This window comes from Pungitius pungitius, chromosome 16 (assembly GCF_949316345.1).
Source record: "Pungitius pungitius chromosome 16, fPunPun2.1, whole genome shotgun sequence".
Classification (NCBI taxonomy): Eukaryota; Metazoa; Chordata; class Actinopteri; order Perciformes; family Gasterosteidae; genus Pungitius; species Pungitius pungitius.
This window is the reverse complement of record NC_084915.1, coordinates 9,632,249-9,660,088: the sequence shown is the minus strand read 5'-3', so window position 1 is coordinate 9,660,088 and position 27,840 is coordinate 9,632,249. Positions and strand designations below refer to the sequence as shown.

Below are 27,840 nucleotides of genomic sequence, written 5' to 3'. Positions count from 1 at the left end.
GTGTGTTACAGTGTCACAATACCAAGGTGTGCGTTACATGAGGAGGTGAACACATGTAGGAGGCCGCGTGTTTACAGGGACGTACGCTGACAAACAGGAAGCCGCACAAGCTGGTACCGAGAGCAATAATGCACCTCTGAATAATCAACGCACGTTGTAACATTAGACCGACTCTGAGTCATGAGTGAGCTGCTCCAGCTGCTGCTGCCCTCCACCCAGCTGCCTCCGTCCATCCATCCATCCCTGTTCCCCTCCTAAAAATACACTCCTGCTCTCACTGAGGAAAATCCCTGTGCTCTGACCTGGCTTAAACACACACACACACACACTAACTGGCCCTCTACATGGAAAATATTCCTCTGTAGTTAACTGGAAGAAACACGTTTCTTGGCAGCAGTGAATAAAGCAACTGCGACTCAGGAAGTGCCTTGAGTATGACTCCCAATTTTATTATTAACAGCAACAAAAAACAGCAATGGCTTTCTTAGATTCCATGCTGAAGGACAGCTGCATTACGGCTTGCTTGGTTATACACCTGCAGAGGTGATTGTGGGAAATAGTCAGATACGCCTGTTGCAGTGACACAGACAGACAGGATCAAAGTCTACAGGTAAAACTGCTGACTCTCTCTCTCTCTCACACACACACACACACACACACACACACACACACACACAGACGAAGACATTTTGCATAGTGCTGTATCACCTCACAGTCTTTGCATATCTCTCTCTCTCTCCTTCTCTTCCTCTGCCTGTTACAGATAGCTGTCATTTAAGGGAGACCTTTACAAGACTTGACTGAGCTGAGAGCGAGAGAGAGAGAGAGAGAGAGAGAGAGAGAGTTGTCCATGGTCGCCGTTTGAATGACACTCAGCAGGGCGGAATCAGTTCCTCTTGGCTTCTGAATTCACTGTCAGCTCTCTACGTCTCTTCATTTTGCCACATTTCAGGGCGTGAATCGATTTAGCGCCAAAGAGCGCAAGTCGCAGCTTGTGTGAAGTTCATTACCATCATCAGCAGCAGCAGCAGCAGCAGAAGAAGAAGAAGAAGAGGAAGAAGAAGAGGAAGAGGTCCTTTTAAGGGACTTGAATCATTGTTGCGCAGGAGGAGCTGGGGTCTTTCTTTCTTTTCTCCTGCGTGTTGTTGAGTTTCATTACCAGAGGAAGAAGTTATGACTTCGGTGTGGAAAAGACTGCAGCGCGTCGGCAAAAAAGCTTCAAAGTTTCAATTTGTTGCTTCCTACCAGGAACTCGTGTTGGAGTGCACGAAGAAATGGTGAGTTTGGAACTTCTAATTATACATCATCCCGCCGTGACCCCACGTGAACGTGTTCCACTGTGTGACGTTTAAAGGACTCCGCAAACAGGTTTAGTGTGTTATTAGCTCTGAGAACATTCTCGTGTCACGAAGCTTTCCGCTACGCCGAGGCGGATGAAGGCGTTCCCCCGTGGGCTCCATGTGATCAAGCGGCTCCACGGCGATAGTGGGTTCGATTCCCACTGCGCCCATTGACGTGGTTCGTGTTAACCTTCATCCCGTAATCAGCAGACGGTTCCTGCTGATTGATCGTTGCTCTTTAACGACCAATCCTTTATCTAAATAGATACGGTATACCACTGGGAGATATGTCACCAATAGTACAGTGAATAGCAAAGTCTTTATTTGTTCATTGTTGTATGTTATTTACATTACATGTCATTTAGCTGACGCTTTTATCCAAAGCGACTCACAATAAGTAAGTATTTACAAAGGCAGGCAACACGAGCCAAGTGTGGACCATTGTGAGCGAGATTTAGTATGACATTCAACATCAACATGCAATCGGGCATCATTGTATTTGCCATAGAAATCGTTGGTCTCACTGTTGTTTCCTTTCAAAGCTGCAACCAAATCAATTTGTGGAGCTGGAGCTTTGTAGGGCTTCCCCCTCTTGTGCAATTTCCTGCTGTGCAAAACATTTGGGAGGTGTCCAGGTGATGCAGCATGGAGCATTCTTCTGCTCTGACTAAAACATCAGACTTCTAGCACTTGGCAGTAAAGGGTGCTATCCACCTTCTCACCTGTCCAGAAAGCTGTGAAGTGCGGAATAATTGTGTAAGGAGCTTGTTGTCAACAAGAGTTTGACCAGCAGCAGATAGCTGTTGTGCAAATAGAAGGGAAGGGATGGAGTGATTAAGAAAGAGTGACTACTCCCACACATGATGAAATCAGAGTTGATGAGACTTCACCAGTGTCAGAAACAGAGAAGGAAAAGAGGGGACAGGTAGAAGTGAGGAAGGACCGGAGATTAATTCAACATGCTTTTATTTCACAACTAGTGCCATGATTTGATCCCTTGGCCTTTTTTTTAGAGTCTGTCGCCCTTATTGGCGCTTGTTACCGTGATGCATTTAAAAGTCACAACAAATAACTTTCATTTTGTGTTAAAGTTGGCGGGCCCTGTGGCCGAAAAGCAGAGGATTTTGCCACCATCAGAATCCCGTTATGAAAACCTCTCATTTTACTGCAGCGGGTTCAAATATTCTGCTTCCTGCGAGCCTTCTGGTTCTCCTTTCCTCCAGCGTGCTGAGCAATTTGGGGCTTTCACTGCTTAGCATTGCGTCTGCAGGTCAAAGGCTGGGGTCAGAGATGAAGGAGTTTTTAGGCTCATCGGTGCATTCAGAATGTTCTTTGACAGGCCCAGTAAATATACAAGTCGTGCACCACATCAACTTTAATTTCCATAATATTTGCAATATTGTCTTCATTATCTAGTTTCTACTGCCTCAGAACGGACATTAACACGATGCCATGAGTCTAAGCAAAGGATATTCACTTTACAAGCTCTATTGCACAGAGGAGATAAACATACAGAGGGGACAAAAGTAAGCGGACATGGACGTTACACTTGAGAATAGTCAGAAACTGTTTCTGTCTGATGTTGACAGACATAGACACTACTTCACTGGCGGAGATATAATTAAAGACTTAGCAACAGGCTATTTTTACAGTAACACAAATGAGTGCTTTGTGACCAAAACACTAGATGGGCTCATTGAGTAAGTTGATTTATTTTACTGTACGTAAATGTGTACATGTTCTATTTCTACAGTAATATTGCAGACACATTCACATGCTGTTTAGAGATTGCAAATCAACAGGATGCGGGTGATTTCTGTCTCTGTCGGCTGTGGACTAAACATTTAGCTGCTGAATGACTAAAAACACCAAACACAATTACAGTAATTACATGTTACACAACTGAAACACTTGCTCATGTAAAACCTGAGTTTCTGAGCTCACTGATGTTTTAAAAGTAAAGATAATATATATTTAGAGTAGGCGGTGAGATTTGAAAAGTATTACAAATTATTATTATATACTAGTATATTATTTGGTGTGTGGTCTTTTTTCCCGTAAAGGGGCTTCCTACTTCCTGCCAAGATTCAGATCCCCTCAGATCACATGACTCCATTTCACTTCCTGCGCCACAGAGGACTTTGAAAACTCCATTTAAACAAACAACAGACAAAATGACAGGCACACACACATAATACATTGTGGAGCCTAACTACGAATAAACAGCTGAGTTAAAAACTCACATGCTGTACACACAATCAATATGATGAAGTGGTTGTTTAGGTGTTTTTTAAATGACATGTCCTGATAATATCAAGTAACAACATGAGGCACAATGAGATATCTTTGTGCTGAATTTATGTTTTTTGTTGGTTTCTGTAGGCAACCGGACAAGCTGAGGGTGGTGTGGACCAGGAGGAACAGACGCATGTGCTCCAAGGTGAAACCACTAAACCACCAAAAACACAAAAATACACACAGAGGCACGCACACAGTCTCCAGATGTGGAGAATAACTCATACATTACATTTATTTAAGTAGGCTACTTCAGAATGATTTTGTGGTATTAATTTCCCTTTTCTTTATATATATATATTCTATTACATTCAGGGGAAGTAATGCAGACTTAATTGCAGTGCCTTTATTTTGAAGCTTAAAAAACGACTTACTTGCAGATTCCGATTATCAAAGTGAAATCTAATTAGCAACAAATACATGAGATTTAATCTCCACTGTTATCAGGTGACACACAAAACATATGTAGTGCTTTAAATATTTTGTTGCCCATATTTTTGCTTAAATTACATTTTGAAAGCAGGTCCCTTTAACCATCGCTATTTTTACTAAAGCAAAGGTTTGTGGGTACTTACCTCATGACTGACCGGCTCACCAGTGTTGTTTGTTTTGCAGCTCCACAGTTGGCAGCCTGGGATCAAAAACCCTTACAGGGGCATGGTGGTGTGGCCGGTCCCAGAGAACATCGACATCTCTGTTACACTCTTCAAGGTACCGACCCACCGGGAGACACTGTTTTCTTCCACACATACAAACAGGAGCAGAGGGAAGATGCAGACTGACAAAATACATCTGATGCAGATGCTTCCATTGAGAGAACGAGGAGTCCTAACTAGAGCTAAGAGAACTTGACAAATCCCAAAAGCAAATAGCAGCGATACAGAAGCCTAAAGTTGCACATTAGTCAGACAACAAAAATAAAAGGTAGAATATTAAAACCCAAAAGCAAGAATTTAAAAGTCAATTTATAATGTAATATACTGTATATTGTTTTGCATTAGAAAGTTTCTTATTTGGAGTAAATATTGGAAATAGCATAAGCAAGATAATATCACCCAAGACTATGCTATGCAACTAGTACAATCCATGTTTTCACTTAAATGGTGACATTTACAAGAAGGTGTGTGTGAAACAGAGGTGGATACACGTATGATGCTTCGACTGCAAAATGATTGATTGTTTTCACCTCTTCAGGAGATCAATACCGATGAGTTTGAAGACAAAGATTGGACATTTGTAATTGAGGGTGTAAGTATCTCTTGACTACTCAACCTCTGCGTGCAATTCTTTAAATCCAAATGGTTCAAAACCCGTGATGGATCCCGGCTGTCTGTTTGTCGGGCCGCGTGAAGGAGAACAAGGGACATCGTAAGGTACTGGCGTCGGCAGACATCAACCTGAAGCGGTTCGCCAGCCAGACGCCGACCCAGACCGACCTGACGCTGAAGCTGAAGCCGCTCTCCGTCAAAGTGGTGGAGGCCACGCTCAAGCTGTCGCTGGCGTGCGTCTTCGTCCGTGAGGGGAAAGCCACGTGAGTAGCGGATTACTCTCAGAAAGTAGTTATTTGGGAGGATGTTATCCTCACTGAGGAATGACCTTTGGATGAATGTTTGCTCTCTTTTTTTCCTCAGTGATGAAGACATGCAGAGTCTGGCCAGCCTGATGAGCGTCAAGCCCACAGATATCGGCAACATGGACGACTTCAATGAGAGCGATGAAGACGAGGAGAAGAAGTCGCTCAATGCTTCTGGTGAGCAGACTTAAATAAACACGCTTCTCCTCGCTTGATCTTCACTGTGAGGGTTTTCTTCTGACATTCTCTCCTTCTCGTCCTTCTTTTTCCTCCTGTCATTTCTTTCTTTTCTGGCCACTGCAGCTGTTTCACACACTCTTACTCGCCCAAATCGCCCGGCTCCCCCTCCACCCGACAAGCGAGACCCTGCTGGACCCACTATTCCAGCCTCAGGTTGCTTCCTCTTGCTCTTTGTTTTTTGCCTGCTCCTGCTGTTTGGGAGGAGGAGGTTTTGGATAGGATCTCTCTCTCTCTCTCTCTCTCTCTCTCTCTCTCGCCCTGTCTGTGTGTCAGTGGAAGGCTCAGTTTATATAACTGTAACTCACACATTCATGCTATTTGTTCTGCATGCCACATATTTCTCATCCGGACATTATTGACAATCATGTGATGACCAATGCCACACATGTTTTGGATGTTTGTGGGGAGGCATGAATGTCTTCATGCAACAATGGCATGTTCATTTTTCCAGAGCGGCATTACATCTCTGAAAATCCCAATGTAGTTGTTTTGCTTTCAGTTTTACATTTTTATCCACCTCTGTGGTTTTGTCAGTTCTTCAAATAAGACTGCAGCATTTATTTAAAATGTTACTTCAGTACAGTTAGGTATAGAAGTATTAATTACCAAATAAAATGAAAGTACTAAAAGTATCATTATGCAGATTTTAGAAAAATTCTAAATTCAACAACGTTAATGATTATTTTAAAAATCCAGTTAGTGCACTGGGAAGATTTTTAGAATATTGTCAAATGAGAGTTAATTTCATTATCAGGATGGAAAATTAAATAAAGAGATGAAAAGACAATTAAGATAATTAACAAAAAATGAAATAGATACTACTCACAGTACGTCACCATAACATTTTGATTAAACTGTCAGACAAAGTGAAAGGTAAAAAGTAAAAATATTTCCCTCTGAAATATGGTGGGGTAGAAGTGTACAGTATTAGAAATGAGAAACAATGAATAGTAAAGTACATCAAAACTACACTGAAGTACAGTAAATGCCTTGTGCTCACAGATGTGCTCACTCACCTTTAGTCAAATCAGCAACTGTCGTTGACCTCCAGTATGTTTCATTTTAGTTCTAAATTTATGACCTTTCCCTTCCTGTCTTTTTCATCCTTTCTCTTTCTGCAAAAAAACCTTCCTTCACCGATCCATCCATCCATCCATCCATCCATCCATTCATCCATTCATCCATTCATCCATTCATCCATCCTTCCATCCAGCCTGTGGGCGTGATGGTCCTCCCAGTCCTGCAGTGCTCTCCCGCCCTCCTCTGCCTACCGCTCCTCGCCCATCGCCCCGCCGCAGCCGTCACTCCTTCCCCACCTCCCCTGTTCAGTCAGAGATCCAACCTCCCCCCGGCCCCTCCCCTCAGCCCTCACCCCGATCCAAGCATAAGAAATCATCTAACCCTTTTCTCCTCGAGGCTCTACCTTCTTCTGACCCTGTACCTGTTCCTCCGAGCTCACAGCTCACAGAGGCTACTCCTCCAATCCAAATGGTCCACTCTGTCTTACCTCCCGTTGAAGTGTCGGCTGCTATTCATCTGTCCCCCAAGTTCCCCAAAGCACCCACGGCCGCGACTCCAACCCCAAAAATGTCCTCTACCGTCCATCCTCCATCTCCTAAACCCTCTGAGTCTGTGTCAGTGCCGCCTGCTCCCATAGATTCTGTTTTAAATCCCCCCCCCACCCTGCCTTTTAAGCCGCCCACTACCTCCGGACCTGGCATTCCCTCATTCCCTCCCAAACTTCCCTCCCCTCCCTTGACATCACCCAATACCATCGTAACGTCGTCCTCCACGGCTCCCCAAATGTCTTCTTTCACTGTATCCACTACTATAAGCCATCAGAGCATCTCTACTGCCTCACAGCCACTGCCCCCTAAATCCTCCTCTCCATCTAAGCCCACCCTGTCCTCTGAGTCTCCACCTGCTCGCCCTCCACTCACCCGGACCCTCTCTCAGCCTCCGTCTCTGCCCAGAATCTTCCAGTCATCCTCGGGAAAAGGTATCAATGTGGCTGGCTGGCAGACAGGCATGCTGCATGCTGGTCGCTGGTCTGGTTTCACCTTGTCTCCGTGCCCGTGTTACTTTACAAGGCAAAAGTATGCCACCTAGATACCGTATGTGTGCTTTGAGGGAGGTCGGTCAAGTATAGAGCATCTGACTTTCCTTACATTGCTGCAGTACCTCCGGCAAGAACAAAGGAAAGTTTTGTTTCCTGAGAGATGCAGATCTCTTCTGTGATTAGTCAAACACATGCTATGAATTAGTTTGTGCTGTTCCCCTCTTACGCTTTGTACCTCGCTGGTTTGTCTTTAGTCCCTTTTTGTTCATCACTGCTCTTTCTCTCTCCCGGATCCTCAGTTCCTATTTCAAATCAACAGCGCCCCCTGGAGGACCAAACTCCTGATGATCCAACTTCAGTCTCTGGTCCGTCTCAACTGTGAATGTCTGGAATAAAGAAATCGTCTTCTTCTCTCCTGTCCCCTTCTGTTTTGCTTTTAATCTCTTCCATTGTCTGTTCTCTCAAACAGGCCACGCCCACATTTTCCGACCTCAGGTTGTCAAATCAATTGCAAGACCCTCATCTCCGTCTCCTTTTTACACTGTTGCACCTCCCCTTGCACTCCCCAAAACTCACCCCAGTACCTTAGGTAACAAATGTCAATGCCATGTTTTACTATCCCTTCTTTTACCATTCTTTCCTTCTTACTCATAAACCTTCAGCTCGTCTCCCCTGTGTCCCCCCCTGCCTCATCCTCCCTCCCCTTCCTTTCTGCGTTGCTCAGGTGCCCAGGGGACGTGGTTGACATCTGGTAGTGACATCACCCCTGTCCCCCTGCTGAGTAGCCCGGACCTTGATGCCCTGTGTGACCCCGCGGCTCCGGCCCTTACCGCCTCCCTTCCATTCTCTTCCCCCCCTCGCTCTTCCTCTCTTTCCACCTCCGTTTTATTCTCCTCTCCTCAGCCTACAATCAGCCCCTCTCAGTCAGGTATATCAGCCAACTAAGGAAACACTCTCCTGTCAGTCCCCTCATGCTCTTTGACTCGTGAAAATGTCTCTTTTGGAAGCTGGAAGATATCATTTAAAACCCACATGTGCTTTTGCTCTTTATAGGTCCAACGTTCCCCTCCACTCAGGTAGATGAGGAAACAGCTCAGAGCCCTCAGAGCCGGGACAAGGGTTCTCCTCAAAGTAAACAGTCAGTGGACAACATCGGAGTCTCCGACCGGTCAATAAGACCCGCCCAGGGTTCACAGTTGGCCGTGAAAAATAAATCAGCAAGTATCAGGTGAGTGACTTAATTTAGATTGCTTGGGTTGGATCATTAAAAATACTGAATGTTTGACACTGCATCGCTGTGTGAAGAAAGAACGTGTCAGCAGACCACATCTTAAAGACGGTGTCCGCACCCAGCAGAGCCCAGGGGAAAAATAGACACACAGACGCATGAAAGCAAGTGTTCAGAGCACATCTGTACACTTTGAGATGGGCTACCGGCTTGAAAATGCATGAATGATTCTCTGGTTAACCTTTCTAATTAGAACATTCTTATTCTTTTCTGTGAAAAATGAAGGTATAATTTGGGGAAAGCTGGCCTTTTACATAAAATAAATAAACCTAAATACAGAAAACATGTAAGAGAGCAATCCTGTCCCCATCCAAAGGCAACACCCATACCCATACCTTTAAAGTATTTTTACCTTAGTTTGTTTAATCTGTACAAAAAATACTCGAGGCAAGTGACCTCATTTTTACATTAGGTTAAAGGAAAAAAGTAAATATTTTTCCAAAGAGCAAACATATAACAAGATTGGAAGGTGGCTTCATATTTACCATACAGACTTGACAGTTATAGATCTTCTAATAGCAATCTTCTCACTCTGGGCATGAAAGCCAATAAGCTTTCCCATCGTGTCAAACCTTATCTCTTAGTTGCCCAGATGTACAATCAATTCAGCAGGATCCATACAATTGCCCACGTGGCTTTTTCAATCTTTGTAGGAACTTCTGAATGCATCTTTGGGCTGCAAATCTAGGGAATTATGCCTCTTATCCAATCATGCATCGATCAGCATCACGGCAAACTCACTATGGCCCAAACTCACTCATCGGAGTGCTAACTGAGGTAAACATGCCTCAGCTCGCGTATGAGGTTGAGCAACTATTGCGCGTGTACTTTCTTGATGCTAACACGTGCTAACAGTTGCCGAGCGTGTTGTGCCCTGCTTCCTGTTGCACTGCTCTGGGACCTGCTTGCTTCCACCCGTAATTACCTCCTGCACGGTCAGCCTCGAAAAGTCTCACCCACCCACCTCATGAGCCTGACCTCCAGTATTTCTGTCTCCAGTCCTGCCCAGTCACGTTCAGAGCTGATAATAGCTCCGCCCCCTCCATGGCCCTTCTCCTGCTGTGAGAGCTCCACCCCTCAGCAGCCCTCCACCAATGTTGTGGCAGCATTTATCACTTCCAAACAGCCAAATGCTCAGGGGGAAACTGATCTGAAAACACCAACTAATGAGATCGATGTTATTAGCGCCTTTAAGGCCGAAATGCCGCCACTGGCAAAGCCTGAGCCAGACCCTGACTTTGATGACATCACCTTTGAGTCATTTGTGTCACAGCGACAAGAATCAGGGGGGTTGTTTCTGGAGGAGGATGACTCTAAGAGAGATACTATCAAAAGGTATCCTCCGGGGTGAGTATTAATATTTGCAGATAAAATCAAGGTCCAGAGCTTTAAAAAATGAGTTTGCAAAATGTGAACTAGTGGTGCTGATAATAAACACACACACACATAGAACGATTTAGGATTAAGTAATATTGTTTATCTGTTCTGCAGTCTGCAGAAAAACTATGAAAAAGTGGGTGGAGCAAAGCCATCACTGACACAGCAGTCAGAGGGAGCGGCGACGAAGAAGGAGGTGATGATCAATGCAGAGCAGGAGAAGCAGAGGGAGAAAAAACAAGAGGAGGAACGAAGGAGGAAAGAGGACGAGCAAAGAGTAATACTGCAGAAGCAGGAAGAGAGCCACAAATATGCAGAAGAGCTCCTACGAGAGGAGGAGGACGTCCGCAAAGAAAAGGACAGGAGGAAATGTGAGGAGGAGAGACTCCTGAAGGAGAGAAGAGACAGACAGGAGAAGCTGAGAGAAGATGATGAGAAGAGGAAGCAGAATGAAGAGGAGAGAAGGAAAAGAGAGCAGCAGAGGAGACTGCTGGAGGTGGAGGAGGAAAAGGACAAATTTAGGAGGGAGGAAGAGAGGAGACTTGAGGGAGAACGATTCTTGAGGAAAATGAAAGAGGAGGAGGAAAAAATGATGGAGGTGAGAGTGTTTGAGGAGCAAAGTAGGAGGAAGGAGGAAGAGAACAAGAGGATCCTGGTAGAAGAAGAGCAGATAAAGATGAAGGAAAAATGCTTAAAGAAAGAAAAAGAGATGGAACAACAAAAAATGAAAGAGGAGGAAGAGAGAAGAGAGAAGGAGGAGGCGGACAGAAAGAAAAATGATGAAGAGCAGAGGATGAAGAGGAAGGAGGGACAGAGAAGGAATGAGGAGGAGAGAAAGAAAAGGGAAGAAGAAGCTGAGAGGAGGAGGGAGGAGGAGAAGAAGAGGGTCAAAGAAGCAGAGGAGAGGCGGAAGAGGGAGGAAAAGGAGATGGAGGAAGAAAGAGAAGAAAAGGAGAAGGAGAGATTCTTAAAGAAGGAAAAGGAAAGGATTGAGAGGAGGAAAAAAGCAGAGGAGAAAAGGTGTGAAGAGGAGGAGGAGGAGAGGAGGAAAGAGACACTGTTGAAGAAGCAGAAAGAAACAGAGAGACAACTGCAACAGGAGCAAATAAGAGCAAATGAGAGGAAAAAAAAGGAGGAGGAAGAAAAGAAAAAGAGGGACGAAGCGGAGAAGAGACACTTAGAGGAGAAAGAGAAAGCAGAACAAAAACTGAAGGAGGATGAGGAGAAGAGGCTTCTGCAAGAGGATGAAGAAATGAAGAGACGAAAGAAAGGGGCTCAGAAGAAGTGGAGCGAGGGTCACGCTGCTCCGATCTGCAGTCCGGAGGGCAACAAGTCCGACGAGGACAAACAACAGATGAAAACTCTAGTTTCTCCTTCTTTGCCAGATCCTCAGCTAAACACACACAACGTCGCCCCTCCTCTCAGTTTCACGGGCTCGGCTCTTAAAGATGTCACGCGAACCCCGCTTCCCGCTCCCCGCCTCCTTCCTGCAGGCAGAACCTGCGTCCCATCCGAGCAGCTGCCCCCACAAAATCTCAGCCAATCACAAAACAGAGAGAAGACCCTTCAGTCAGTCGATAAGCCGAGCTCCGCCACCAATGAGCGGTGAGTTACATCACCGGAGTGAAATGTTGATTTTGGTTGTTTTTTTATTTCCACACATCTAATGGCTTGTCATTCGCTTTTTTAAATGTGTAAATACAATCTATTTAACCAAACGTTTCTTTAAGGGCTGAATCAGTAGTTCTCTGTTCGTCTGTTTAGATTATTTTGTCATGCTCTCCTCACAGAATATTTCTATCTACCAGCACTCTTTGCATCTCTGATGCGGTTTTGTGTGCAAAATACAGTCTATCCATTGAAAGCTGTCTTGAATTTAACATGCAAATGTATTCAAGTTACTTCTGGTTGTCTCTCCTTTCCTGTCTCCTATTTCTGCTGAAATTCTTCAATCTGCCCCCCCCCCCCCTTCTTTTTTCCCCCCTTTCTCTCCACTCATTCCAGTCTTGGACAACCTTCGCTCTTAAAGGAAGGTTCATGGGCAAACATTGTTATCCCAGAAAAGACAATACCGGCCAATGTTCAGGATAAACCATTCGCGTTAGAGGTCTTGACCCTGGTGCCACCTCCGCGGAGGCTGTCTAATGCAGAGGTTCCTCTGTGGAAAGTGCCAAGAGGGAGAAGTGAGAATGATACGTTTGAAAACATCTCTGCAAAGGAGGGTACAAAACCTTTGTGCAGAGGGTAAGAATGGGAGAGAGGGGTCTGCTTTGTCTTTCTTTTTGTCTGTCTTTCCCTCTGTCTGCTTTAGCTGTTCTGCCTTCTCAATGATGTAGTGGGTAGCAAAAAAAACTCTGACCTCTCCATATTATGCTTCTATTCGTTTCCTCTAGCTCTCAAAGAGAAGATGCTGCTGAGGTGGGTGCCGTTGTCAGGCAGGAGCACCAACCAGTACCAGTAAAAGACACAGAAACACACCCCACAGTCCGATCTCCTGCTGAACCCGACGCACCACCAGTTAAACCGGAGCCCAAAGAGCCAGCGGGACCCATCGTGCAACCAGAAACCTCACCAAAGGCCTCCTCAAAACCCAGCGCCGACGGCATGTCTCTGGCGCTAGAGCGGCTGCTTCCCGCAAAACCAGAACCAGGGCCGCGGCCGGAAAAACAAGTCCTCCAGACATCAGGGAAACCACGACAGGAGGGAGCAGATGAGGAGAAACCAGCCGAGGCCGTGAGTGGTGGTCAGGAGAGCTTCGCCAACAACAAGGAGCCAGTGTGCGAGGCAGAAAAGCAGCTGCGGGCGACGCTAGAGGAGACCACGGCCGAGACTGGAGCGCAAGGACTGAAGGAAAGTAGCAAGAGCGCTGAAGAAAAGGATGAGAAGCACGAGGAGAGTGGTGTCACAGGGGGGTGAGTCAGTAGTGAAGCATGGCTTATGTCTGCTTTTGCCCAGAAACCACCATATTCCTCTTTGTTCTGCAGCCTAACCAGTGCTTTATTGCAATTAACCTCCTCTGATGCCGTTCTGCTGTTTATGCTGTGAAGCTGGCTGTTTAAATGGACGTTATTCGATGAGAGGTTTCCAAGAGTACATATTATGTGCGTGTGTGTTAGTGCTCAGGAATGTGCACACTCAGAAGTTGGAGCTGGCTTCATAACGGTAGTAGTAGGGGTGTAAAGGTGAATCTCTGCCTGCCTATTGCCTATCTGACCCGTTTTTTTTGAACACTAATGAATTTGGATGGATTTGGATTTGGACGGATTTGAATAAATAAATTGTTTGGGTGCGAGATCATATTGCCAATAAATGCTAATAATAAGATAACTTATGAATAATTAAATCACTATAAATCAAATATAATTTCTTAAAAAAAGGCACGGTAGAACACATAAGTTACAGCACTATAACCTAAATAAGTATAATGAATGATGAGTGCTTAAGCCTTTGGAAAACCAGAAACAGTTTGGTGTAAAATAACTACTTAAGAACCACAATTTACAACTACACCTTGTGCGCTTTGTCTAAAATGGTTTTAAACAACGTGCTCATCATCTCAGTAGAGAATTTCTGTATAGACTATACAGGCCAGTTGTGTTATTGTTCTTTTAATCATCCCAGAGGGCTTTGAGAGACCTCAAAATGAGGTCAAAATCAAGCGTGGTGTAGGTTCTCGGTGCAGCAAACACCAATAAATGTTTCCTCTGTATGTTTTGGACGAGCACCAAAACAAAGTCTGAGGAAAAGGAGCCACTTAATCAAGCATGCTGACATCACACCCTTCACAGTCTGCTGAGGTCATGTTGGGGTGAAAACTCTCTCAGAGATGTCCTGTCCCTCGTCTCTGTCCCTTTAGCCATGAGACAGTGACCTCCATCCTGCAGCGAACTGGACCCACTGATGCAGGACATTCACACTGCCCTGCAGGCCCAAAACGCCCCTGTGCAAGTAATGGCGATCAGCCACCTTCTCGTGGAGTGGATGCAACGACTCTGCAATCCGCTGAGCCAGACGACGACATTTCTCCACCTACAGCCTTCTCCGATGTGACAGAAAACCAGATTGCATTGACTCAGAAACGTTCACACGGGCTAAGTCTGGTGGCAAGTCTGAGACTGGCAGCAAGTGAGCAGGAGAAAGAGAGAGAGCAGGAAAGGGAGAAAAGGGTGGAAGAGATGATGGAAAGCACGAAGACGGGCGAGAGAGTAGAGGCAGAGAGGTTGGAAAAGGAGGGAGACGAGATGGAGAGGGAAGAGGAGGGTGAGACAAAGAGGCTGGTAAAAGAGAAGGAAGCGCTGATGAACAATCAAAAGGCAGAAAAAGAAAGGAAACGGCACATTGAGGATGAAAATGAGACAAAGGAGAGCGAGCCGGAAAGGGAAAAGAAGAAAAGGGGAGAGGAGGACGGTGAGAGGCAAAGGGGACAGGAAAGCAAAGGAGAGAAACCACAAGAGAAACAGATCTGTTCAGGCTCAGGCTCCCTGCAGGAAGTCACGAACAACCAATCAAAAAGCTGGCCTCCTCTGAAGGAAGTGGAGTTGGATGATATCGCGTATGATGAGAGGATTCAGGTGGATGAAAATCAGCCGGAAAACAAGGCTGATCCCAAATCAGTTAGAACAGATACAGTCCAGACACCTGCTGCTTCTGTCCCTGCACCCAGACCAACAAGCAACTCCCAGTCAGTCAAACCCCAGGATTCTGCTGTTAAGAAAGCGTTGAATAAGACTGCATCAGTTGGAGCAGTTAAGAAATCCAACTTGATATCTGGCGCCATCCCAGCGTGGTTGAGAGAGGAGGAGGACGAGGAGGTGGAGTATGAGAGAGGACAGGAAGATCTGGGCTCCGTCTGGCTGGCAGAGCTCTACATGGAAGGTGAAGCAGGGTGAGTAAGGGTGGGTGAGAGAGAGAGAGAGAGAGAGAGAGAGAGAGAGCAATGAGTAACCAAAGATCTGCTTGTTGCGTCTTGTGGATCAGAAAACTCAGCGTGTGCATGTCCCCTCTTATAATTAAGGCTTTCACTCGATATATGCCCGGAAATAGTACTAAGTAATACCATGCTTCATTTACCTTAGGGTTTGGCCTTTCATTGCAGGTCTTTTTAAGAAAGTTGTGTGTTGGCATGTCGACGTGTGTCTGCAGCTTTAGCACGTCACAGATATTGCAATACAGTGGACTGTGGAGCTTTGTCTTTATTGGTGTTTTGCTTTCTTTGCCTAGTTTGGTACGATCTTACATACCTCTGTCCCGTCAAACTTGTGCAATATTATAATATATATAAAAATCTTTGTAAATCTCTAGGTGAGTCCCTTTACTGTAGGGGCCAGAGGGGACTGGGTTGTTTTTAAAGTATCTCGCCTTTAGGTCAAGCTCTAAGATCTCCTTTTCTGTCTTCAGCCCAGGTCACTCATCCCCTGCTGTTACCCAGATGTCCCCTCTACTCTCTTCCAGTGGACAACCCTTTTACCAGAGCTTGGCTCCCAGTCACCCAAATAAACCTGAACAATCTCAAACTAGTCTGCCAGACCGTACTCATCTCAAACCTTCAGTGTCCAATCAAGAGGAAGTTACACAACCAATGAAATTACACAGGGATGATGATGTCACAAACACCGGCGACATCCCGGAGGTAGCGGCCAATGAGGAGGGAGAACTTGTTCAATCGTCTGTGGTGTTGTGGCCACTTCCTCTGAGCACACACGCCGCCGGCGTGCACTCGCACACAAAGACGCAGACAGGAAGAAACGTCAGTGAAATCAACGATGACACCAAAACGGCCGAAATAGCCCCACAGCTACACAAGAATCTGGAAATCTGGGATGATAAAGAAGACCAGGATATACCGACCACGAAGAGGGAGAGTCCACAAATGAACCGCCTGCACACACTAACACACACCTCCCATCTCAACCAACACACCAAAGACCAAATGCTCCAAAAGGAGGAAAGGCAGTTGTTGGCTAAAATCGATCTGATGACAGGTGACTCATCCCCGGTACCCGGCCCCCGCAGTATGAAGCTCCTCATCCTCGACCCCCGCGATATTGACTGTGACACCACAGAGCTCGTCGATCACGGTCAATACTGCTCTGAAATATCACTAACTGAAGCTGAGGAGCCACCGGCCAATGAGTTGGAGCAGAATAAGGAGGGAGAGGAGGATGTGTAAGTCAGCATGGGCGGTCAAGCTGCGCTGCATCAGAAAATGACATGCCATCGTTGTGTGTGTATGGGATGAGTGCAGAAATGCAGACTTTAGTTGGATTCAAGTCGCAAAAATGAGCTGGACGCTAACTGAAAGATTTGACATGAAGTAGAATGAAATTGTGTTATTGTAATAAGCATCGTGCTTTCTTCTCAGTATGTATGAAAACACCACAGTGAAGCCGCTTGTGGCTTTGTGAGGCTGAAGAAGTGCATTAAGCCGAGTGCTTGCATCAGCATGCTAAATGACTAACATTCACTCAACACCACCAAATGCCCCATTCCAAAGCACTCTGGATCCATCCTTGTGGTGGACCTGTGATGAGTAAATGATGCGGAAGGCTCTGCTGTATGTTCCTTGAAAACATGTGCTGCCATCTGCCGTGTCAGCAAGCTCGCATGTCTCTCGCTCATCGCTGTTTTTGGCGTCTTTAGTCTCATGACCCTTGGTTCCCTGTCTGTTTGTGTTCCCTCCCCTCGTAGGCCAAAAGGCCAGTGTGCCGACCTCCCTGACGGTGGAGAAAAGAAGGCGCCCTCACAGCTTGGAGACGCCTCCAGCAGACGCCCCAGTGATGATCTCACAGGCGCAGCCATCACTCCTCCCCATCACTGTGAGCTGACGGCATCTCGGCTTCCCACCTTACCAGAGGAAGAGACCTGTGACCTTGTGTCTCCTCACCCAGCGGCAATGATACGAGAGGAGGCCGACGGGAAGGACGATGCAGCTGAGGTAAATGTGCCAATGCTGATCAATATTTGGTGCACGTGAACCTGCTTTTCAAATCACTCACATCACACCCTTGTCACGCAGGGCCTGGTAAACTCCAGCCAGTCGTTGCTCCAGTGGTGCCAGAACATCACCAACGGGTACCGGGGGGTAAAGGTCACCAACTTCAGCACTTCCTGGAGAAATGGTTTGGCCTTCTGTTCCATCCTACATCATTTCCATCCAGACAAAGTGTAAGCCTGGCAACAATGGGGGTGATATTTTGATTTTGATGTGTTTGGTGACGGTTAATGGTAATGCACATTTCTTTCACTAGTTACTGGCCTTTTATAGACCTGAATCAATACATCAAGAAAGAAACACGCAGATGAATCAATAATAAAGTAATGGTTAATTTCAACCTGTTTGTTCTTATACTATTGTTTTCTTTTCCCCTTGTTTTGTCCCATTAGAGATTTTGACCAGTTGCACTCTAACGACATCAAGCTGAACAACAAGAAGGTAAAAACGTGACTCATGTCGATCAATTTCACATTCAGCATTGAAGTGCCATCAGAAGTAACTGAACTGATGTTCATTGTTTCGTTTCTGTCCTGGTCTCCCGACCACATCAGGCGTTTGACGGTTTCGAGGCGCTGGGCATCTCTCGCCTCCTGGAGCCGTCCGACATGGTTCTCCTGTCTGTCCCCGACAGGCTCATCGTCATGACCTACCTCAGCCAGATCCGCTCGCACTTCACCCACCAGGAGTTGAGCGTGCTGCAGATCGAGCACAACAGCAGCCAGTCCAGCTACGGCCCGGCCCTCTCCGGTCCCGGCCCCACCAGCGTCGATGCCGCCGCCTTCTGCATGGCCAGACTGAACGAAGGCGTGAGCTTGGAGGAAGGACGCAGCAGCGCGTTGGTCGTCCCGCCACCGAGGTCCAAGCGGCTGGTTAAAGGTAGCCCTCGTGCCACCTTTGAAATGTCCTGAGCGTTTACCATTCTTTTTTTCCAACCAGGATTCATTTGACAAAAAAAGAAGAAAGTATTTTAAGCATACTCATAATATTGACTGTTGTTCATGTCTGTTCTTAGCGGAGGAGTCAATAACCCCGGTGGCACCTCCAAGGTCGGTTACCAAAGCAGCCAAATCTGGACTGACTCAGGTGACACTTTCTTTTAAACCATTACTGGCGATTATGTTCAAAATGTAATATAACAAAATTTGAAAACAGACTTTAAATGGCATTTTCTTAATGTATGTATGTGTCACCATTGTAATACTCTGAGTTTCATGTTTGTCTTGTCCAGGATGATGACACAAAGACAGGAATACATAATAAAGGTGAGTACCGATAAGCCCAAACCCTTTAAAGACTTGATTACTTTTTCAACTCCCCATCCTCATTAGTTTCTCTTCATTTCATTTTGCACTGATTGGTCCCGTGTGTGTCCCCTCAGAGTTTCAGAGTACGACTGAGACCCAACCTCCCAAACAAGAAGCGGAAACAATGGTCAGTTATGTGTTCCTCAACCCTTTTCTCTTTGCTACTTACTCTTTCCTGTATGTTTGTCTCACCTTCTCACATCACATCAGATGAACATCATTAACATGACCTATAGCTGCCAAAAAAAGAACCAATCATGTTTGCTGGTGCTTTGTACATATTTGTTCACATCAATTTCATTTCTTTGGCCTCTCTAATCTTTTGACCATCTTCTTCCACTTTGTTTCCCCCGACTCCCTCTTTTTTCCCTCCTTTGATCTCCTTCCCATTTTTTTCCCGCTCTTTTGCATGTTCATGTGTGATTGTGTGTGTGTGTGTGTGTGTTTGCATGTGCGTGCGTGATGTGGCTTGTGGTCAGTGTCTGCAGGACACCAGTCAGTACGTGCTGAGTGAGCTCGCCGCGCTGGAGTCGGAGCAGAAGCACGTCGACAGCAGAGCCGCTGTGGTGGAGAGACGACTGCGAAGCCTCATGGAAACAGGTGAGTCACTCCGAGGTGGAAAATCTATGGAGTCGTTACGTAAGGACCAGGAAGGACTCAGTCAGTCAGTGAACACAGTAGGTCTTCTCAAATTCAAACTTCCGTTCATACAGGAAGCGACCGTGATGAAGAAGAAAGGCTGATCCAGGAGTGGTTCACTCTGGTGAACAAGAAGAATGCTTTGATACGCAGACAAGACAACTTGGAGCTACTGTAAGAAGTCTCTGCACGCCGACAATACGGCAACGTGCGCTCTGCTTCACCTGTGCTCATTATCCAATGTGTCTGCAGACAAGAGGAGCAAGATCTGGAGAGGAGGTTTGAGCTCCTGAACAGGGAACTTCGGGTAATGATGGCTATTGAAGGTTAGTAACCAACAGAGATGAAGGAGAGTTATAACTAAAGAAATTTATTAAAAAACATGCATTTCATTACATACCCATCTGCTGTTCCCCACCAGTAAAACAGCTGGATTTCTCCCACTGTTTTATTTTCCTGAACAGTAAAGCTGAATTAGGTTTCCTCATTTAATACCAGTCAAAACACAAAAAGGGTAAACAATAAGGTGATTATCCGGACCCGTCCTGTACAGTTGTGCCTTTTCTCCTGCAGACTGGCAGAAGTCGTCGACTCAGCAGCAGAGGGAGCAACTGCTCCTCCAAGAGCTGGTGTCTCTGGTCAACCAGCGGGACGAGATCATCAGAGACATCGACGCCAAGGAGAGGGGGTGAGTGTGTGTGGGTGTATCGTTGTGTGTAAATGATTGCAACACTGACCCATAAAACATGAAATGGAGCTCTGGTATAGATGGCTGAGACGTGCTATGTCCCCCCTGTGTTTGTGCTTGCAGGGCGATGGAGGAGGACGAGCGTCTCGAGCGCGGTCTGGAGATGAGGAGGCAGAAATATAACAACAAAGACAAATGTGTCTTACAGTGAGATGGGAGGTCACACACACACACAGCTTTGATTATAGAGAATTGATCTTTCAGGACTCCATATGTCGTTGCTTTTTGAATGCCTTTATTTACACAAATAACTGTTAAAACCCGTTCTGAGGAAAGACAAGATACCACAAACTGTGTCTTCTATAAAAGTATTATCTTGAAAATGAATGTTTTCCATCCATATTAAGTACTATTTTTGATTCAGTTCACATATTCATATTTATTTAAATGGTGTGTAAGGTTGTTGTTCATCTATTGTACATGTGTTTTGTGTGTATTTATGTGTGAGTTTGTTCGGTATTTGAACACTGGCTTTTCCTCTTCTATTTATCCCTTCTTGACACAACCACAGTTCCTCAGCATCTGCTGGATTATTAACCAAAACGTGCCTTGTTCTTTTGTAATATGCCAAACATTTTAGATATAAAAATAAGAGCTGACAGGTCATGAGCCGGACTCAGACTCACAATATTAAGAGTACAGGATGCATGTTTTAAATTCAAGGATGATCTTCAACGTGACATTTTTATAAACCCCAAAAGCATTTCCAGTTGTTGCAATATTAATTGTTTTTCTTTTTTATATGTTGGAAGTGTTCTTCACATTAAGGAGTTATTAGACCCTGCACACGCACTCTTGTGCCTAACTTAATGTGTATGATTGTGATGTTCAGACCCGCTTGAATCTCAGAAATGAACCCGTTTTACCTCACTTCTGTGTCCTTGTGCTACTGTATGCATGCTGTTTGAGGTGTTTTGATGAAGTGATTCTCTGCTTCACATTACTACTGTATACATACCACACACTGTATACCTGATGCTGTCTATATTTATGAGTGTAAGATATGTTGAATGATAAAGAGGTTGAAAAAACTGAAAGATTGGTTGCATGCATGCGTCAGGATTTTGTTCTATTGGTTATTGGCTATTTCTTTACAATATAAATGTATATTATTTTCAATGAATGTGTTCATTTGTTATTTAGTTTTACTAAATTTGAGACAAGCCTTTATATGTGGCCTTACATATAAAAGGGTGATCTTTATCACTTCCACTTCGTGAGGAGCCAGTGTTATTAATGTAACGCTGGTGTTGGTCCGGCCGATGCTAATAGACAGGTATTGTTACCTGAAACAACAAGTAGTGTCCCTAATATTTTAAAATGTCACAAATGTCATGCCCATAAGTACAACTTCAAACATACGTTTTTGTTTTATTGTAAAACGTGAAAATATATGGCACAAAACTAAAACATGAATATTAAAGCCTTACTGTGTGTCCTTTTAGAGTATTAGAGCTAATCAGCTTGTAGGACAGATCTACTTGTCTCCGATAGTCATTCGCTAATCTTGAATGACAGAACCAAAGCATTAGCTGTTGCTCTGTAGCAACCTCTTGAAGCTCTGGTAGGTGACCCTCAGTTCGGTCATGCAGGATCCAGAACATACACAGACCCACACGAGGTGCTGGGTGTGTGTGCTGAGCTGCCTTCTGCTCGCCTGCCTGTACGTTGGCAGCTTGTACGTCTGGAGAAGCAGCTTACCCAGGTATACAAGCCACCGGCCCCCCTGTCACGGTGCTGCTAGACCATGAAACCGTTGATTGGTGTGAGTTTGTTTTGCAGAGACCATCCAAGTTTGATAAGGCGTCGCTGTGCCAGTGTGCTGCTGGTCTCTGCACTGTCACCGGCAGTGGTGAAGGCATGGATGCACTGCGCTAATGTCAAGGTGAGTACACGTGAACAAAACCAATTCTCTGCATCTCAGTTCTCTCTTAGGTTCTCCGGCGGCACTAGTTCGCAGTAAACAATGTCCTCACAAACCACCGAAAACACAAATAATATAATCTAACTGATGCAACACATTTGAGGCCTTAAAACCTGATTACTAGTACTAGTACTATTTCATTATACAAAGTATTATACTCCGCTATAATTCGGAGGGAGTTGTTGAATGTTGCAGCATTGCTGCATTTATCCAACCACTGATCTATAAACAGAAAAATATGAATATATTCAGCAGAGCAACATGTACTCTCAGCATTGTGTTGTACTCATGTATTATGTTGTCCAACCCATTTATGTTCATTTGTTTTGGCTCAGTACAGATACGACCTTCATGAACTTATTATTTATTACAGGACTGCTCCCTTAGACTGCATTCACTTATCTACGTCTCCCTTGCAAACTTGCTTAATGTATATATGTAGGAGGTGAAAGGTCATAGCCAGCCAGTGTCCTCAGTCCCGGGTGCATATTCACAATCATAAGGTGTTTGGTGAGGTTAAGCCTGGGGTCACACTGGGCTGACTTCATAATCACTTGAGGGTTCAAACAATGGTTGTAAAGCGGCATTCTGCTGGCAGGTCAGTGCGACCCAGTGGGAGTTGATGGGAGTTCGTTTGGAGGGTCTGGTTCCTGCGGCCGTTCTGCCACTACTACTCACCATGGTATGCCCGAGACATCGTTGTTCCTTTCTTTACCAACCTTTCTTAGAGAAAGCTTTATCTGTGAGTTGTGCAGTAATTCACAGGGCCTGGATAAGAGCAAAAAAATCACATTATAAGTTTGAAGAAACCTCAACTTTTGAAAATTGTTTGGACTTCCATATTTTTCTTTATGCTAGATGTAAAGTCCACTCAATAACCTCAGTGGATCCCATTTGCCTTTTAGAATGTTTTATTCATGTTGGACTAAACCAGTTTTGACAATTTCCATATTCAAATTTCCATACAATACAGCATGGCTTTAAAACCTGTGCATATTTGAACCACATGTCCAAAAGATCTTTCCTATTCTCCACATCCTCTTCTTTAACCTCTACTTTTTATCCCCCCCCCCCGGATGCAACAATCAATTGACTTTACCAGGTATTTTATCTCGGCCCCCTGGTTCATTCTGCGATGGACAACCCCAAAGGCTTCACGGGGGAACTGCAGTCCGCACTGGGTGAGTTTTGGTTTAGGTCCCATTTGGGCAGTTTTATGTTTTATGCCTGTACACGTTCGATCTGAAAAGCCGAAGCTTTGTTTTGCCAGACGTTCAATCGTGGCTGTTGTGTGTGGGAGATGCAGTGTGGCTCAGGAACCAGGTGGTGGCACCGGTGACGGAGGAGCTGGTGTTCAGAGGGGCCATGCTGCCCATGCTGGTGCCATGCATGGGACCCACAGCTGCCATCTTCATGGCGCCGCTGTTCTTCGGTGTTGGTATGGAAACCAGATTCCCATGCTGCACACATCTCATATTTGCATCTTAGCAAAGGGTTTATTTTTTCTTTATTTGACATATATTCTTGCCTCCATTTATAGCTCTACTTTATTTTTCCTTTCAGCCCATTTCCACCATATCATCGAGCAACGACGCCTCCACGAGGATAGTATGAGTGTCATCCTCTTGGTGTCAGGTCACTCAACTTACACAACTCTCCTCAAAGCGAGTTGATTCAAATTAAGTGTATTTATGGGTTTTACATATGGTTAAAGGATCGCATTGTAAACCACCTTTTAGTACATGAATTAATTAACTTCAAATTTGGCACGTTTCATCTGGGAAAATGCTGTGCTGTTCTGTTGTAGGGATTCAGTTCCTGTACACAACTGTGTTCGGTGCCTTCACTTCCTTTATATTCATGAGAACTGGTGAGAGCCACACGGCATATTAACCTGCTAACATGCTCGCACACATGCACGCACCTCATCACATTAAAGCTGTATTCTCTTTCTGAAGGTCATGTCGTGGGTCCAGTTTTGTGCCATTCCTTCTGTAACAGTCAAGGGCTTCCTGACATCAGCTCTGCCCTGCAACATCCTCAACGATCTGCTCTACTTTTCTCCTATCTGATGGGGCTACTGCTCTTTCTGGTGCTACTCTTCACAGTGACGGACCCCTTCTTCTATGGAGAAATTCCTGTCTGCAGCCTGGCTGGCCCCGCGGCGTCTGCCTGCTAGATTTAATTAAATGAAATACACTCTCGCTCTTCAAACTTCTTCATTTGTACTATGATCGTTTTCATTTTGTAATGGGTTTCCAAACAAAAAAGGTATTTTTTAGTGAGTGTGTCTGCATTTATAGATGTGTGTGTGGGGGGGTGTGTGCGTGAGAAGAGGACTAGCCTCAAATATCTCTGCACGGTTGGAGATATTTCCTACTGATTTGAAACACAACACCAGTACAACTTTCACTGGCTTATAGAAAAAGTGTGTCTGGCAGGGAAAAACAGATGAACTGTGAAATTGAATGAGGTGGACGGTAGGTCAATGGAGGAGAAAGCAGCGGAGAAATACACATATGAAGACATGCAGACAGAAACAAAGACGTAACACTCCAAGGGAACCAAATTGGAGAAGAACAGCTTCTCTGGTCACATTGTAGGGACAAATAAGGCTATGAAAGACGGGGTTGTGAGAAAAAATAGTTACAGCCAGAAGCAACACGGGCAATGCCAACAGACATTAAGACGGGAAAAGAGAAAATGAGGGAGCACAGAAAAGAAAAGATGGAGAGCGAGGACACGGGAAAACGTTTGTGTGTCCCCAAGGAAATTTAGAATGTGGAGGAGCAGAGTCGAGGAGAAGAGGGTCCAGACTGAGAGGTGAAAGGTTGTGTCTGACAATTAAGATTTATGAGTCAGACTGATGAGCTAACTATGCAAAAAAAGTTATAAAATTATAACCCAGACCAAGCAATGCAAAACAAGTTTACCTTGTTTTCTCTTAATGTCCCTTAATGTGAAGCAACCAAAACACATACAATAGTTTAGTGTCTTTTGTAATATATATAGGTATATTTTTTTCATTTCAGCTATGTTTTGTGTATCATAAGACTAGATTATGAAAAATATTACATTTATGCACAGGCACATATTTGTATTTTTGACAAGAGTTGTCTGAGAATATGACCCTAAAAAGAACAATGCATTGTATTTTAACGGATTATATGGAAAATATCTTGGCCAGGACTAATTGCTTGGCAGTCGAGTTAGATATAAAGTGTCGGCAGTTTATTTTTTTTACCTTTAAACAGATATTTACAGATAACATATATTACAGATATTTCCCTCCCACTATACTATATACTATTTGGAGAGAGTAACAGCACCAGTGACTTCAAATAATAACTGGTTTTATATTCTGTTCATTTATGTGAAATGTTGGAAAGATTAAAGGAAACAAGGGTGGGTTTTTTCACGTCTTTATTTATCCAAGGAAATACTGCTGACTTCTGATCATTTGCTCTCACTGCTTCGCTTTCATATATTTCAACTCAGTCATAAATTGGGATCTTTCCAGTGAAGCAAAGCTGCTGACCGCTGAGACTTTGGGGATTTGGGGACTTAGCTGCTTAGGATCAATCTTGACAGCAGGTCTTGTCAGAAGAAACTGCATCACCTATTTACCTTCTCTTAATTTTTCCCCATAGGTTTACACAACAATTAAACCGAACAACTTCCGATTTGGCAGCAGTAAGATATGATGACAGGAGAAATAATAGGGAGCAGAAACAAACGGGCTATTCATTGGTCTCCCCACACACAATTGGCCCGCAGAAGAGTTTAGCATTGTGTTTAGGGAATGATCCAATTTCTTTTGTTGATGCTGAGTCAGGCAGTTTACCGCTTCTTTTTCCATTTATTCCATCATACTTTTTTTCTTTTATGAGGGAAACTGCTGAAAATAGAGTTCAGCGTTAGTACGGATGTGGATGTGGGAAACAAATAGTTTCAACAGCAGAAGTCTAGAGAGAATAGAAGGAAACGGTGCACAGAGGAGTCAGACGTGTGGCTATCTCAAAGGTCCTTTACATCCGAGGTCCGTTGGTTTCTCTGAGCCTTTGTGTCGCCTTTATTGTTGAGGCGTCTTCCTTTCTTCCTTCTGTTGACCCATTTCCAACTATACACACAAACTGGCTTTGTCTGGAGAAATAAAACTGCATCATGAAAGGAACCACAAAGGAGTGTAAAATGTCTGTGCGGTTGTGCGTTTGCGTGTGTGTGTGTGTGTGCTTGTGTGTCTATGGAAAAGTTGAGCCTATCATCTGGAAAATGAATAATTTGCACTTGCATTGCTCTCCCTTTGTGTGTTTCAGCTTCTCAGCAGTTCACTGAACCTAAATAGTTTTCTGGATATTTTTATCAGGGTTTCTGTTAATCTGAGGTTTGTTTATACATGTGTGAGTCTGTCTGTGTAGCGAACTCCAACTGAAGTTCAGACGATCAGGGCAAAAACATGACCTTTGACTTTCCAGCATCTGCAAAGCTAAAAAATCTTTTAGAACTAACACAGCTCGTCACTGCAGTTTCCATCAGCAACCATGTTTGTTTAAAAGTGCCATATGACTCCTAACTAGACTTTTAGGAGCAACTGTTTGCTGATATTAATTTTCTCTCAGACACAAAGTAAAAAAAATGCAATGCAAGAACTCTTTTTGATGAGAATGACAAAGGAAGGTAAAAACTCAAGTGATTTGAGTTGAGCTGCTCAATGAATAACAGGCGGAAGGGTCGTAGCAAGAAGGAAAAAGGTCATTGACTAAAGGTGTGCTCAGTAAACGTTTCCATAGTTAAAGGTGATCTGGCATATGGAGTAGTTACTTACAGACTCAAGCCTATGTCTAAAAGTGCCTCAACGCTCTTTTAGGTGTTGGTTTGAGCAACCGTAGACATCAACTAGCAGATCAATATTCCTTCTATACTCATCCATTTGACAGTGAACCCAGTCAGTTTCGATTTTTGTGATGAAGAATTGTTGACTTTGTGGGTGTGGATGAAGATCACATCAATGTCTGCTATGAAAGATGAAACAGATGGACCTTGTAGACAAAGTGGATAAAAGTATCTACTTTTTCCTCCACTCCACAGAAATCACCAGGAATGCCTACACTCCGTTATTTAACCAAGGCCGCAGCTAATTGCTTCAGTGTGTTTGCCTGTGTGTGTGTGTGTGTGTGTGTGCACGTAGGTATGTGTGTTTTTATGACATAAGACACCCGCGGTTGGGAAAAATGAACATCTGACGTGTCCGGCTGTATTTGATTTGCTGCAAACGGTTCAGTAGAAGTCAATGGTGTGAGTCTGAACTCCCCTGATCCCCAGCAGTAAGGAAATGTAGTTTCCCCCTTCCAGCGTGGACGCTTGGTGTCCCGAGGACCAGTGGTGGTCCATTTTATTGACCTAAAAGTAATGAAAGCTTTGTTTTTATTATGAAAGCAGAAGCATTCATATATTTGACACTGAATTAGTTAGGAATCAGGTTGTTTTCATTCCCCAACACATAGCGACAGAATGACATATTTCCCATATATGCAAGCGTGATTGTGATTGACAAACAGTAATTTTTGCAAAGTATTGCCTGAAAATGTGTGCTGTTATTCCTCCATCACAGCTCAGCTTTGGAATGTGTAGTAAGTTTCGAGCATAATCCAGCCTTTATTCTTCTTAAATACAAGACAAATGTACTTTAAGTGAAATGGCATAGGTAAGTGCGAGCCACCAAAGAACATTAAATCAACATCAGCCTATATATTTTGAGCATTAAAAAATAGAATGAGTGGCTGAAGTGAAATGGAAACACATTGGAGTTGAAAGTCACTGTTCAGCTGCTTGGAAGCTAGAAGTTCAAAATCAGAGGCAGTAAAGACATGTGGCAAGTGGTTAGGAGTCAAAGAGCCGGGCAGGAGGCTGCTACCTAGGAGGTGAAAAATAGAGCAAGAAGAGCAAGAAGAGCTGTGATTTCCATTAGAAGTCTTCAGGTTGAGAAATAGAGCAGCTTGGAGGTACTGCAAGTAGATTAATGTTAAATAGAGGGATTGGTCGTGCAGGACTATGGAAAG

At 44.5% G+C, this 27,840-nt stretch overlaps 2 protein-coding genes across 9 annotated transcripts; both read left to right on the top strand.

The window, feature by feature from the left end:
* The first annotated feature begins 767 nt into the window (after window positions 1-767).
* Window positions 768-20,976, top strand: LOC119215511 (EH domain-binding protein 1-like protein 1). Of its 8 annotated transcripts, none has more exons than XM_062558061.1 (30): window positions 768-1,277; window positions 3,723-3,780; window positions 4,251-4,346; window positions 4,830-4,883; window positions 4,988-5,166; window positions 5,267-5,385; window positions 5,512-5,601; window positions 6,662-7,447; window positions 7,807-7,872; window positions 7,977-8,096; window positions 8,232-8,435; window positions 8,561-8,735; window positions 9,795-10,142; window positions 10,287-11,777; window positions 12,177-12,416; window positions 12,566-13,084; window positions 14,029-15,057; window positions 15,570-16,337; window positions 16,860-17,106; window positions 17,188-17,336; window positions 17,556-17,604; window positions 17,718-18,042; window positions 18,179-18,249; window positions 18,395-18,428; window positions 18,545-18,597; window positions 18,959-19,070; window positions 19,184-19,283; window positions 19,362-19,435; window positions 19,683-19,797; window positions 19,921-20,976. In XM_062558061.1, the coding sequence occupies exons 1-30, from the start codon at window positions 1,174-1,176 to the stop codon at window positions 20,006-20,008; spliced, it is 7,863 nt and encodes a 2,620-aa protein (XP_062414045.1). In that variant the 5' UTR covers window positions 768-1,173; the 3' UTR covers window positions 20,009-20,976. The 8 variants fall into 8 exon arrangements, with proteins under 8 accessions (XP_062414045.1, XP_062414044.1, XP_062414046.1 ...); XM_062558060.1 differs by having other exon boundaries at window positions 18,950-19,070; XM_062558062.1 differs by lacking the exon at window positions 5,512-5,601 and having other exon boundaries at window positions 18,950-19,070.
* A 438-nt stretch (window positions 20,977-21,414) lies between these two features.
* LOC119215784 (CAAX prenyl protease 2-like) lies at window positions 21,415-23,981 on the top strand. The gene is made up of 8 exons (XM_037468220.2): window positions 21,415-21,562; window positions 21,640-21,742; window positions 22,380-22,463; window positions 22,884-22,962; window positions 23,052-23,219; window positions 23,345-23,416; window positions 23,589-23,651; window positions 23,740-23,981. Exons 1-8 carry the CDS (start codon window positions 21,444-21,446, stop codon window positions 23,958-23,960), a joined length of 909 nt encoding a protein of 302 aa, XP_037324117.1. The 5' UTR covers window positions 21,415-21,443; the 3' UTR covers window positions 23,961-23,981.
* Window positions 23,982-27,840: the final 3,859 nt, after the last annotated feature.